This window comes from Bos mutus, chromosome 18, assembly GCF_027580195.1.
Source record: "Bos mutus isolate GX-2022 chromosome 18, NWIPB_WYAK_1.1, whole genome shotgun sequence".
NCBI lineage: Eukaryota > Metazoa > Chordata > Mammalia > Artiodactyla > Bovidae > Bos > Bos mutus.
In genome coordinates, this window is record NC_091634.1 from 5,940,651 (window position 1) to 5,954,549 (window position 13,899).

The following is a 13,899-nucleotide window of genomic DNA, read 5'->3' on the forward strand; positions in this document are numbered from 1 at the left end:
TAAATCCATCATTTTTAAAAGAACAAAACATCGAAGTTTCACTAGGTCAGCCTCGGGATAGTTGACTATGCCTCTGCTAAGTCGCTTCAGTCATGTCCGACTCTGTGCAACCCCATAGACAGCAGCCCACCAGGCTCCTCCATCCATGGGATTTTCCAGGCAAGAGTACTGGAGTGGGGTGCCATTGCCTTCTCCATGACTATGCCTCTAGGCGGATCTTTATGCAAATCTGAAGGTGGGTTTTTTGCAATGATTTGAGAGTTCTCTCTTGTTGAATTTTTTTTTTTTTTTTAAACAACTTCTTTTTTTTCTCTGGGCAGACAGTACACTGTATTCGTTAAAGACACTGACTCTAGAAACGGCTTTTCAATGTCAATCCCATTCTGGCAGCTGTGAGCTATTTGCCTTTGAGTGCTTCACTTCCCCACCTTTATTCTTTCGTCCTTTTTTTTTTTTTGAAGTAGAATAAACCAAGTTTATTGCTTGTTGAAACGGAGGAAACTGCACACAATGGGAATCATGGTATCTCAGTAAAGGGACGTTCAGAAGAATTTATTTGGTGTTTCCATGGAGGGTTTACAGAAGTAGTTGTTGTTTCTGTTTTTTTTTCTGTTTTTTTTTTTAATTAACTTTTTAATTGAATGATGATTGCTTTACAGTATTGTGTTGGTTTCTGCCATACATAAACATGAATCAGCCATAAGTATACATATGTCCCCTCCTTCTCAAATTCCTTCATCTTTTTTTTAAAATTTTTCTTTAAATTTTTGGCCACACCCCCCAGTGTGTGGGACCTTAGCTCTCTGACCAGGAGTTGAGCCCGCATTGGTGGGGCAAAGTCTTAACCACTGGACCACCAGGAAGTCCCCCGTTCACCCCGGAAATGAGGCAAAGAGCATCTGTTTCCCATGGCTGTTACAAAGAATAAATTTAATATTCAGAAAGTGCATGAACGGTGTCTGACATAGAGTAAGCCTGCAGTGAGGGTTGGTTTTTATGGTTTGTGACTTCTGGCTCTTCTTCGTGCTTCTACTTTCGTAAAGTTTTCTAATAAAACTTTTTTTTTTTAAGTTTTTTTGTAACGCGGACTATTTTTAAAGTCTTTTCTTGAATTTGTCACAATATTGCTTCTGCTTTATGTTTTGGGTTTTTTGGCCCCAAGGCATGAGGGATCTCAGCTTCCTGACCAGGAACTGAGCCCGAACCCCCTGCACTGGAAGGTGACATCTTAACTGCTGGGCCACCAGGGAAGTCCCAAACATTTTCTTCATTGAAGACTTTTGCAGAGGATAAGCATGCATGACGTGTGGGGATGGCAAAACCATGAAGGCCACTGGCAAATGCCTAGTGTCCTGGGCACTTCACTCTCTCTGTTAGAGCTTCTTGTACTCCCCACTGCCGACCACCTCCCTCCTTTCCTAAGGGGCTCTCTGCAGCTCCTCAAAAATCCACCCATCCCATAAGGTAGTAAGGTGGATCCAGAGGTGGCGCCCAAGAGATGGGTCATGTCCACCGCCATGTTGGAAGTTGAGTTCCAGTTCAGGCTCCATCATTTTCTGGGTGTTCAAGGTTGAGCAACTAAATTCCCTTCTCTGAGCCTCAGTTTTCTTTTCTGTAAAACAGGAGTGGGTGTAATGAAATCATTTAATCACTTGGTCAACATTTCCTAAGGCTTCCTCTGGGCCAAGTCCTGTGCTGCTACTTGGGACACAGGGATGAATCAGCCCTAGGGTCTGCCCTCAAGGAGCTCATGGTCCAAGTGTGGGAAATGGACCCAGATGGTGACATGAAGGAGCCACCTGCTGTAGGAACTTTGATGAGAGTGACTAACCCACCTGCAAGGGGCTGGAAGTTGGGTGGTGTTCAGGGACGCCTTCCTGAAAGAGGTAATGATGAAGCAATGACAAGTTGTTGCCAGCAGGAGGTGGGAAGAGCATTGTGGGAGAGGGGAATAGCATAAGCGAAGGCTTAGAGGTTAGAAGACATGTAATGAATGGTTCATGAAAACTAGTCTCCATGGCTGGAGTCCTAGAAGACAAGTGGAGCAGAGCTGCTCGGGGCAATAAGGCAGCCACTCACCTTGGTGGCTCCGCACTTATGAAATGTGGCAAGTTCCAATTGAGGGGTGCCATAGCATAAAAGGGGTGTCCCTGGTGGCTCAAAGGGTAAAGAATCCACCTGCCAATACAGGACACCCAGGTTTGATCCCTGAGTCAGGAAGATCCCCTGGAGGAGGGCATAGTAACCCACTCCAGGGTTCTTGCCTGGAGAATCCCACGGACAGAGAAGCCTAGTGGGCTACAGTCCATGGGGTTGCAAAGAGTCGGACATGACTGAAGCAACTTAGCACGTGCGTATGTGTAAAAGACACGTGGGATTCAAACACTTATTACGCGAAAAATAAGAAAGCGAACCGCCTCCTTAAAATTGTATTTTGATGTCACATTGAAATCATATTGTTTTGGATGCATTGAGCTAAATGAGATATTAAAATGAATATTTTACTTAAAAAAAATTGTGGTGGCTGCTAGAAAATTTAAAAGTGCACGTGTCCCTGGCATTATATTTCTATTGGCTGGAGCTGCCCTGAATGCTGAAGGGCTGGGACTTTGTCCGGGGTGATGCTGAGGGACCCAGGCCAGGGGTGTGAGCAGGACAGAGGCAGGATCAGCTCTGGACACAGGGAGATGCCTCTGAGGTCACGTGAAGGATACAGAGAAAGGGAAGAATTTGTGATAATGGTCCAGATGGGAGAGAAGCAGGTTTGACCTGGGACGAGGGACATGGGGACAGAGAGAGGGGATCACACAGAGAGAGGAGGTGGGGGGACAGTGCTTGGGGATCAGTGGCTGTGAGCAGTCCAGCCTGATATCTGGGAGGGTGGGGGGTCCTGAGAAGAAGATGCTGAGTTCAGTGGGGAGGTGAATGAGAAGGGCTGGGGGAGGCTAGAGGTGGGGGTGGGAGGAGCTTCCCGGAGAGCATGCTTGAGTGCTCCGTTGCTTTCCACCCTGACCGACTCTTTGAGACCCTATGGACTGTAGCTCTCCAGGCTCCTCTATCCATGGGGATTCTCCAGGCAAGAGAGAGCATTTCAAATGCCAAATCGGTTTTCATCCCAGGGGTGACGGGGCCCGAGCAAAGGTGGTGACAATTCGATTTAATGCAAGAATTAAATGTTAACCTGTACTGCCAGGCCCACGCTAGTTGCTGAGGTAGACATTATTCATATCAGTTGGACTTATTACCCAATGACTTTCCCAAAAGCTTCCATTTCCATCCCACTTCTCCCATCTGATCACCACACCCATTTCCCAACACGCGGCCACACACACCCTCAGGGCTCCAGCTCATCACCAGTCAGTTGCTTCCCCACCTGGGCCAGATCCTTGAACTACCCCCCATTCTCCTCCTGATCGCAAGCTCAAGTTCAAAGACACCTCTTCAAATCTTCCCTGGACACCTCCACGGCTTCCTGAATCCCCATTACTTATCACGTTCTCACGTGGCTCCCCAATCTTCCTGCATCCCTGCCTATTTCCGTGGCCCATGTTTATTTCCATATACATGTGAATCTTCAAGTCTTGAAGTCCCCCTGGTCCCACTAGCTCCCCTGGGGCTCCCACCTCCATGTCGCCCCTTCTCCAGGAGTTAACACCCCTCTGTGCATACACACGCTTCTCCTGGCAACGCAGGGGACGCTAGGAGAGGTAAGAAGAGAGATTTAGCGTGTCAGTGGAAACACAGAAAATTGAGGGGGAAAGACAGAGATACAGAGAAAAAGATAAACAGGCAAAGGATGCTGAGACAGAAGCAGACAGACAAGAGATGGAGGCACCGCCACCACCGCCAAGGAGAGAGATGGACAGACAGAGACATGGAAGAGGGGGACCAGGAGGGTCAAGAGCCCTGGTATCCGGCCAGAGGTGGATGGACAATCAAAGCACAGTCAGAGAGGGACAAAGGGAAGTTATTGATGAAGCCGCCCGTCCGCCTGCCCGGAAGAGAGCTTGAGAAATGGAGGTGCCAGGAGCATGGCACAGGGTGCTGGGGGCGGACAAAGCCCGATTGTTCGAAGGCCTTTTCCCCATACCGCCTGGCTCTGCACCTCAGCCTGGGGCCGGGGTGGGGACCGGCTTGGTGACACATGCTCTCTTGCTGGTTGGCTTGCTCTGTCTTGCGGGGACACGGAGGCTCTTGAACACCCACAGAGGCAACTTAAGGGCAGGTGGGTGAATCACCCCAACCCCACTGAACCCTTGCCGCCTGGTGGCCCGTGCCCCGGGGCACTGATGGCCTGCAGGCCCCAGAGCGCTCACAGGAGTGGTGGGAGGCCCGAAGGCCAGGGGTACTGCGTGCTTGCCAGGGACACAGGCCTTCTGGGGTCCTCCCAACCTGTCGTGCTCGAGGACCTAGAAGTCTAGGAACTGAGGACAAGCTCCCGCCCTTCCTGCCTTTAGATCCAGGTGTACAGACTTCCGGCCCCTTTCTCCCTGGAGGTCCAGAATTCTCAGTCCCCAGCCCCTCCTCCCTCAGACCCGGGGGTCCAGACCCCCAGCCCCTCCTTCCTTGACCTGGGAGTCGGGGAGTCGCCCCCCTGGTGCACTCAGGCACCTGCACCCCCTCCCTTGAACCGGGGATCAGGGGTCAGCAGGAGCAGTGCGGTGGGGGTGGGAGGAATGCGTGTGGGAGGCCCGGAGGAGGAAAGGGCGGGGCCGCCTCCTGCTCCAGGGGCCCGGGGCGGCAGGGGTTAAAAGGAAGCATGGGAGCATCTGAGGACAGGACGGGCCTCTTCCAGGCAGGCCAGGGTGCTGGGGTGTCTGTCCGCCAGGCCCTGGGCGCCCACATTCTCTGCTTTCGGCCCTCTATCTCTGCCTGCCTCTGCTTTCAGCGTGCCTTCTCTCTGCCCAGCTCCCTGCTCTTCTGACTCTCTCGTCTCCCTGTCCATCCATCCGCTCGGGACACCTCCTGTCCCTGCCCCAACCCAAGAACCGGCCCATCCCACCCCCCGCACCCCCGCAGCCGGCCCCAGCAGAAGCCCCAGGTGTGGAGGCAAGTGACAGGTAAGCTCAGAGCCAAGGGGAGGGGGAGAAACCCCAGGGCAAGGGAAGAGCTTCAGGGGCCCTCCGTCTTGTTACTGAGCAGGCGAACCAGAGCCAAGAGGAGAAACAGAACGAGTGTAGAAACATAAGGAGAAGTGCAGGGTGAGCAGCAGGTCCTGGGGCCTCGCTGGCATCCCCGCCTTCGTGGGACCCTCAGATGGAAGGCATGGGTTGGGAAGATAAGGAACCAGGAGGCTAAATGGGAAGGACGGAAGCCAAGGATCAGGAGACCATGCCAGCCGGGGAGGATGGGGAGGGAGGAGCCTGGGCGAACCCTGAGGCTGGGACTAATGCAGGATTTGGCTTCCCTTCTCAGGAATGGCCGTGAAGATGCTGGTCATAGCACTGGTTCTGGTCGCTGCAGGTGGGCAAAAGGGTGGTGGTGTGAGGGAGTCAGCTTGGGTGGGGGGTGGGGGGTGGTTGATGGGGAAGAGATTGGAATTGGGAATGGGGACACATACGGGTATGCTGGGGAGGGGGTTTAGAATGAGGAAGCCATTGGGGAGTTTAAGTTAGGGATGAGGGATGCAGGTGGGGAAGGGGTGGGAGGTGGGCTTCAAGATGGGGAAGAGGTTGAGGTTGGTTTGGGACATGGGGAAACTGGTAGGAGGTGGGTTTAAAGATGGGCTTCCCAGGTGGCAGCTAGTGGTAGAGAACCTGCCTGCCAATGCAGGAGACATAAGAGACACAGCTTTGGTCCCTGGGTCAGGAAGACCCCCTGGAAGAGGGCGGGGCAACCCACTCCAGTATTCTCGCCTGGAGAATCCCAAGGACAGAGGAGCCTGGTGTGCTATAGTCCATGGGGTTGCAAAGAGTCAGACAGGACTGAAGTGGCTTAGCAGGCACGCATAGGTTTAAAGACAGGAGAGTTTAAGGATGGGTTTGGCTCTGGCGCTAGGGATGGGGATGAAGTTGATGATCAAGGCAGCAATGGGGTTCAGCTTGGGGGGGTGTAGCCGACACCTCCAGACCTCCCCTCTCACTCAGACCCTCCCTCAGCCCAAGCGGAGGAGAAGGACAAGGTACTCCACGGTGGCCCCTGTGAGCAGACGTCTCACCCCTACCAAGCTGCCCTCTACACGGCGGGCCACCTGCTCTGCGGAGGCGTCCTCATTCACCCGCTGTGGGTCCTCACCGCTGCCCACTGCAAAAAACCGTGAGTATCCCCGCTGCCGCTAGGCCCTGCGGGTTTCGTGCAGAACTGCATGGCTCCCACGTCGTAACGCCGTCTGATAACCAGGCTCAACTGGCCAGTATTTAATTGAGTACCGTATCCGTGCCAGGCAGTGTTTGGGGCCCTGGGGGGTGCAGAGCAGTGAGGAAAACAAGCAAAACTGCTGCTTTAATAAACCGACCTTCTACATGGGGAAGGAGGATCTTACCGGGCCCTGTAGGGAAGAGTGGATTTAACTCCAAGTGCAGGGGGAAGCCGCGTAGGGTTTTCATCAGCGAAGCAGCAAGTTCCGGTTTACGTTTTTAAGAGCACTCTGGAAAGGGCTTCCCAGGTGGCGTTAGTGGTAAAGAACCCCCCTGCCAGTGCAGGAGATGTAAGAGACATGGGTTCGATCCCTGGCTCGGAAACATCCCCTGGAGAAGGAAATGTAAACCCATTCCAGCATTCATTCCTGGAGAATCCCATGGACGGAGGAGCCTGGAGGGCTACAGTCCGTGGACTCGCAAGAGTCAGACACGACTTAGCAACTGAACAACCACAGGTCCAGGACCAATCCTCAGGGCGCTAATAACCAGTAGCTGGAGTAACAACAGCCTCCATTTTTTTTCAGTGCTAACTATGGGCCATGTGTCTAGTTAGGCACCTGGAATCCCTCACAGTGAAAGAAAGTGAAGTCGTTCAGTCGTGTCCGACTCTTTGCGACCCCATGGACTGTAGCCTACCAGGCTCCTCTGTCCACGGAATTTTCCAGGCAAGAATACTGGAGTGGGTTGCCATTTCCTTCTCCAGGGGATCTTCCCGACCCAGGGATCACACCTGGGTCTCCCACATTGCCGCCAGACGCTTTACCATCTAAGCCATCAGGGAAGCCCAGTAACAGACTTTTTAGACCCATTTTGCAGATGTCGAAGCTGAAGCTCAGAGAAGTAACAAGTGATAAACCAAGAGGTGTCATGCCCCAGTGGCGTCAGGGGAAGACCTCAGTAGAGGTCTCCCCTTGCAGGGTCAAGGACTCAAGGACCTTGACCTTGAGTGGTCTCCCCCAAACACAGGGAAACCTGGCATCACTCTCACCATCCTCATTCATTCATTCAGTGCACATTGACCAAGGGCGCCCATGAATGGTAGATTTGAGCTGGGCCGTGGGGACTCAGCAAAGACCCAGCGAGCTGCCCAGAGTCTCTGCCCTTTGGAACGCAGGAGTAGACAGGCACCGGAAGACAGCTGTTGAATCCTTGGAGGGGGCAGGCGGGGGTGGGGGTGGGGGGTGGAGGGGGAGAAATATATAATCACAAATTACTCTAAGTCCAATGAAAGGGAAAAACAGGGGTGGCTCCATGAGAGAAAAGAGCAGAAGTACCTGCTTTAGACTGAAGACAGTATCAGGAAGGACTTTCTGATGAGATGAAATTTAAGCTGAGGCCCGGAAAATGAATGAGAAAGGGGAACCAAATGAAGAAGCAGGCTGAGCATCCAGGGCAGAGGAAATAGAAGGCCCAAAGACCCGAGGTGGCAACAGTCTGAAGAGTTCTAAGGAAAATGGTTCACTGAGGGTCAGAGAATAGTGGGATTAGGCACGTGAGCTTTATTCCGAGGGTAATAGGGAACTACAGAAAGTTTCTGAGCAAGGGAGCAACACTTTGATCCATTTCACAAATATTTATTCAATGTCTGTCATAGGCCAGACACTGGTCTAGGTGCTAAGGAGGATATATCTGACTAAAACAAAAATCTCATCTTTTTTTAAAGTAATATATATTTTTTATTTTTGGCCATACTGAGTCCTCATTGCTGCGCAAGTGAGAGCTACTTTCTAGCTGCGGTGGGAAGGCGTCTCACTGATACCATTTCTGTTGTCGCAGAGCACAGGCTGTAGCGCGTGAGGGCTTCAGATGCTCCAGATGTTAGTTGTGGCTATGGGCTCAGTAGTTGTGGTGCATGGGCTTGGCTGCCCCACAGCATGAGGATCTTCCCAGACCAGGGATTGAACCCGTGTCCCCTGCACTGGCAGATGAATTGTTAACCACTGGACCACCAGGGAAGTCTGAATATTTGCACTGTGATTGAGTTTCCAGGGAAGGCCGCACTGAGAAGGTGACATGTGAAGGAGGTGAGGGAGTGAGGCATGCAGGTATCTGGGAGAAAGAGCTGCTGGCAGGTGGAACAACCAGTGCAAAGGTCCTGGGGTGAAAGGATGACTATTGTGTTCAAGGAAAGGCCGGGAAGCCTGTGTGGCTGGAGCAGAAAGAGAAGGAGAGTGGGACACGGCTGACGGATAATGGGGACAGATTGTGCAGAGCTTTATGGACCACAGTGGGAATTTTGGCTTTTACTCTGAGCAAGATGGGAGTCATGGGAGGGTGCTGAGCACAGGAAGTACACGGCTGGCTTGTATTGTTAAAATAGCCCTGGCTGCTTTGTAGAAGACAGAGAGGACTAAAGGTAGAAACCAGGAGTCCAGTGAGGCTGCAGTCCAGGTAAGAGATTACTGGGGCTCAGACCAAGATGGTAGCAATGGGGGAGGAGAGAAGTGGTCAGATTCTGGATATGCTTCGGAGAGACAAAAGGATTTCTGGACTGCTTGGATATGAAGCAACACATAAAGGGTCGCGAATAGCCTCCGGGGTTATTCTGAAAGGATGGAGTTGTCATTTGCTGAGCTGGGAAGCCCACGAGGCAAGCGGCAGGCCAGATGTTTCATGGTGCACCAGGCTACCCCATCTCCCACCATAGGCACCCCCGGAGTCTCAGCTGCAGTCCAAAGGGCTTCAGGCGAGACCCTGCCCTTTCCTTTCCCAGGAATCTGCAGGTCTTCCTGGGGAAGCACAACCTTCAGCAAAGGGAGTTTTTCCAGGAGGAGAGCTCTGTCGTCCGGACTGTGGCCCACCCGGGCTACAATGCCGCCACCCACGACCAGGACATCATGCTGCTGCGTCTGTCACGGCCAGCCAGGCTCTCCGACCACATCCAGCCTCTGGCCCTGGAAAGAGACTGCTCAGCCAACCACACCAGCTGCCACATCCTAGGCTGGGGCAAGATGGCAGACGGTCAGTAAGGGGAGAATGATGCGGTGACCCGTCATCACTGGGTGATGGGTCATGGTGGGGGGAGGTGGTTCACAGTGAGAGTCAGTGGGAGAGTGAATTAGTGGGTGAAAGTTCAATGGGGAGGGAGGGCAAATACGAGAGCTGGGCTAAAAGTGAACAGCCAGAGAAGAGCGCAGACCAACAGCTGGTTGAAACGGAGTTGTGGGACATGACATGAAGGGTCAATGAACAGGGAAGGTCACTGCGGAGATATCAATCAGGAAGGGGGCCAATTGTCAAAAAGGACTGATCAGGATGATCAAGAAAGGATAAACGGAGGAGGGACTAATGAGAGATCAATAAAGCAGGGAAGCCAGCTGAAGGATGTGGATCAAGAAAGCGAACAGTGTAGAGAAAGCTGATGGTGGAGGAACCAATTGAGAAGAGTCAAAGGTCAAGAGGGGTCAGTAGATAAAGGATTAGAGGCAAAAAGAAACCCAATAGATCAGCAGGAACCATGGAGGGTGGGCCTGTGAGTGAAGAGCCAGAAAAGAAGGGGGAATCAATAGGGGAACACGAGGCCATTTAGGAAACAACCAATGAGGGAGCACAGCTTTGGATGAAGGGCCAATAGGGAGGGAGAACCAATGAGGAAAGAAGGGACCAGTTAGGAAAGGCACACAGTCAAGTGGTGACCAATCAGGATGGGCCAATGGGAAAACAGGTCCAGTGAAGGAGGACGGGATATAACAGAGGAGCGACTAATAGAGGAAGAGAATACTGAAGAAGGTGGGACCAGTGGAAAAGTGATAAGTGGAGGCGGGACCTAAGAGAAAGGAAAAACCAATAGGAAATGAAGACTGAACGGTAGTGCTGGAGAAGACTCTTAAGAATACCTTGGGCTGCAAGGAGATCAAACCAGTCAATTCTAAAGGCAATCAATCCTGAACATTCATTGGAAGGACTGATGCTGAAGCTGAAGCTCCCATACTTTCGCCACCTGATGCGAAGAACTGACTCACTGAAAAAGACCCTGATGCTGGGAAAGACTGAAGGCAGGAGAAGAAGGGGACGACAGAGGATGAGATGGTTGGATGGCATCACTAGCTCAATGCACATGAGCTTGAGCATGCTCCGGGAGTTGGTGATGGACAGGGAAGCCTGGCGTGCTGCAGTCTATGGGGTTGCAAATAGTCAGACATGACTGAGCGACTAACCTGACTAAGAGAAGGGGTAATTAATGAGGAAGACAGGCCAATGGGAGGGAAGAGTGATGGGAAGAAGGACCAATCAGGAGTCAGTTAGTGGAAGTGGGTGTTGAGAATGAGTGACAAACAGGAATAATGGAACCAGTGGGAAATAGGAATCATTAGGGGAGGGAGGATTTATAGATGTTGGAGGATCAGTGAGAAGGGTGGACTGTGAAGTGATCATGGCCCATCTCTCTTTGCAGGTGAATACCCCGACACCATCCAGTGTGCGTACGTCCACCTGGTGTCCCGTGAGAAGTGTGATCATGCCTACCCTGGCCAGATCACCCAAAATATGGTGTGTGCCGGGGATGAGAAGCATGGGAAGGACTCCTGCCAGGTGAGGACACCGGGACCCATCGGCTACACGGCCAAGGAGGTAGACAGGCAGGAAGAGACAGACACATAGCCCAAATGGAAGGGACAGACACACATAGAGTCAGGTTGGGTGAGAATCAGAGGCATGGAAAGAGAGAGAGATTCAATTCCATACACAGAAACACAGACAGGGACAGGCAGAGACAAAGAGCCAATTAGCAGAGACAGGAAGTGCAGAGACAAGGATGGAGATGAAGAGATCAAGAACCAGAGAGATACAGTCAGGAGGCAGATGGTGCCAGGAGACTGTCCCTCCTCTAACAGAGCCCCCACCGTCCTGCTTGGAAATAGCCAAGCTGTGCAGAAGGGAGACCCTAGCCAGGGAGCAAAGGGGCCCCGTCCTCTCTCCCAAATACCTTTAACTTGGGTTCCTGCCACGTCGTCCATTGGATCTCTCCTTCCGGTGCCCAAACTGACCCCTCTGCATTGGAGGATCTGCAGAGACCAGCCAAGAGGGAGAAGGAGACAAAGCTAGAGAAAGGTGATGCCCAGTGAGTTGGATGCAAGGAAAGGGCAGGAAGAGAAGCCGCATTTCTGAGACTGTCCGTCCTCCCTTTAGAGATGTCTGTGTTTCTGAGTCTCCCTCAGTCTCTATTCCCCTGACTGTGACTTTGTGTCTGTCTCTCTTTCTTTGTATATGAGTCATTCTCTCCATCTGAGTATCTTCACCCCCTCTCTACATGTCTCTCTGTGTCTCCTTCTGTCTGTTTTTCTTTTTTTTTTTAGAGTAGGTTTTTAAAGTTATTTATTTGTTTATGGTTGCCCTGGGTCTTCGTTGGGGCTTTCTCTAGTTGCGGTGAGCGGGGGCTGCTCTCTCGTTGTGGATGGGCTTTTTATTGCGGTGGCTTCTCTCATGGTGGAGCACGGACTCTGGGCACGCGGGCTTCAGGAGTGGCGGCATGCAGGCTCACTAGTGGCAGCAGAGCCTTAGCGGCTCCGTGGCACATGGACTCTTCCCAGAACAGGGATCGCACCCACCTCCCCTGCACAGGCGGATTCCCGGTCCACTGCACCCCAGGGAAGTCGCCGTCTCTTTTTCTTTCTCCTGTGGGTCTGTGTCTGACTCTCTCCCCCTCTTCACCCACAGGGCGACTCCGGGGGTCCACTGGTATGTGGCGACCGCCTCCGAGGCCTCGTGTCCTGGGGTAACGTCCCCTGCGGCTCCAAGGAGAAGCCGGGCGTCTACACTGACGTCTGCAGATACGGTCACTGGATCCAAAGAGTCATTCAGGCCAACTGATCCTGACCTGTGACCTCTACCTCTTGACCTCTTCCCCTCCTCCTGCCCACACCCGACCCTAATGCTTAATAAAAAGCCGTGACACCACAGTGCAGATCCTTCCTGATTCTACCCCAGCCCCACCCTCTCATCGCTAGGTGTGATGGTGGACACGGGCTAAGGTCTTACCCCTGCCGCTAACAGAATACACGCAATTCCCTTCCAGTGATCTCTTCCTCCCTTGATGACCCCATAGGCTCAATTTCTTCCTACAGAGAAGTGGTCTCTTGTCTGGCCAGAGTCGAGTTGGGGGGTCCCAGCTCCCCTACTTGCTAGCCATGTACCCACAGGAACTGCCCTCCTTCACTGTGTAGGTTTTCTCCTCTGTAAAAATGAAGATAAGAATCATACATGCCTCATAAGGCAGTGGCTGTGGTGGGGGAGATTGAAGGTTGTAAAAGTGTGAAACAAGCAACAGTGCCTGGCACACCCACGTGAACAATAAAAGAGTGAATTTTATTATTTGTGGTGCTTTTTGCTTTTATCCCTCATCTGCCTCTCTGAGGCTCGGATATCCTTAGTCCTCTTTCACAACCCAACTTGATCTTCCTCCCCCTCAGGGAAGATGCCCTTGATTCCTCCACCTTGTACCAGCCCTGCCCGAAGGTGGATTTCTCCACTAAACTCCCCTTGTAGCAGCATCAGCAGGGAGATGAGAGGGCTGGCAGGCCACTGTGAGTGGGTAAGACTAATGGGAGAGTAGAGGGGAGGAGAGCGCAGGGACCAGATCCCAAAGGACCCCAGACCCCAGGTTGGGAGTCTGGGGCTTCTCCTGAGGTAGCGGGGAGCCATGGAAAGAGTGTGAGTACGAGCAGCTCTGGGACCAGGTGCAGGATGGGCCAGAAGGGAGAGATGATGCGGGGTGAGCAGGGGCTGGGGCTGGGAGGGCTGGAGAAGAGAGGCTGAATTTGAGTACACCATATGGAGGTGCTTGGGTCAGGAGCATTCTCAGGATGCTAATGACCTGTAGAAAAATCTGCAGGTGGAGAGGGGCGGTGAGAACTTCCAATGTATCCTCGACATGGTAAATTATCCAGGATGGTGGGGGCTAGGGTTTGAGGCTGGAGAAGTGGGTGATGGGGCTGGGAATGTAGGTCAGTGGAAGATGGCGCTGGGTCCTGAGTGCCAGGCCGAAGAACTTGACCTTGATCCTGAGGGCCTTGAGAAAAGGACAGACAGGATCGGAGGCAGATATGTGAAAGATCGCGCTGCAGTCCAGTTGAGGGGAGAGGAGGGGGATGGGCAGGGAAGTGGAGAGACCAGAGACGCAGCCCCCAAATGAGGGGAGCAGACAGACAGAACCGGGTAAAGACCCAGGCTTGCATGTGCCTGCTGGGCTTCTTCCACCCACATGCACTGCGCACGACCCCACGTTGATGTTCACGCCCTGTCCTCAGAAAGACCTTCCTCACTTAGTCCCACTGCACGAGCTCTGAGAGACAAAAGGCCATCTAAGCCAGCAATCCTCCCGGGAAGCTGAACGGAGCAGTAAGCGGGTCCCCAGAGAAAGGGAGACGAGGGTCCAACATGGGGAGCTGAAGTTTGGAGCAGAAGTAAGAATCAGAGGGAGGGTCAGAGACCACGGTCCATTTGCTTCACCAACATGAATGGCAACCTTAGTTTTGCCCTGCAGAGTAGAATGATGTCAGAAATCATCACAGAGTGTCCATTCCAGACTGTCTCTAGATCCCAA

General features: G+C 52.6%; 1 protein-coding gene across 1 annotated transcript; it reads left to right on the forward strand.

The window, feature by feature from the left end:
* The first annotated feature begins 5,417 nt into the window (after positions 1–5,417).
* Positions 5,418–12,167, forward strand: KLK6 (kallikrein related peptidase 6). The gene is made up of 5 exons (XM_014479028.2): positions 5,418–5,463; positions 6,099–6,255; positions 9,073–9,320; positions 10,753–10,889; positions 12,015–12,167. Exons 1-5 carry the CDS (start codon positions 5,418–5,420, stop codon positions 12,165–12,167), a joined length of 741 nt encoding a protein of 246 aa, XP_014334514.1.
* The last annotated feature ends 1,732 nt before the right edge of the window (positions 12,168–13,899 follow it).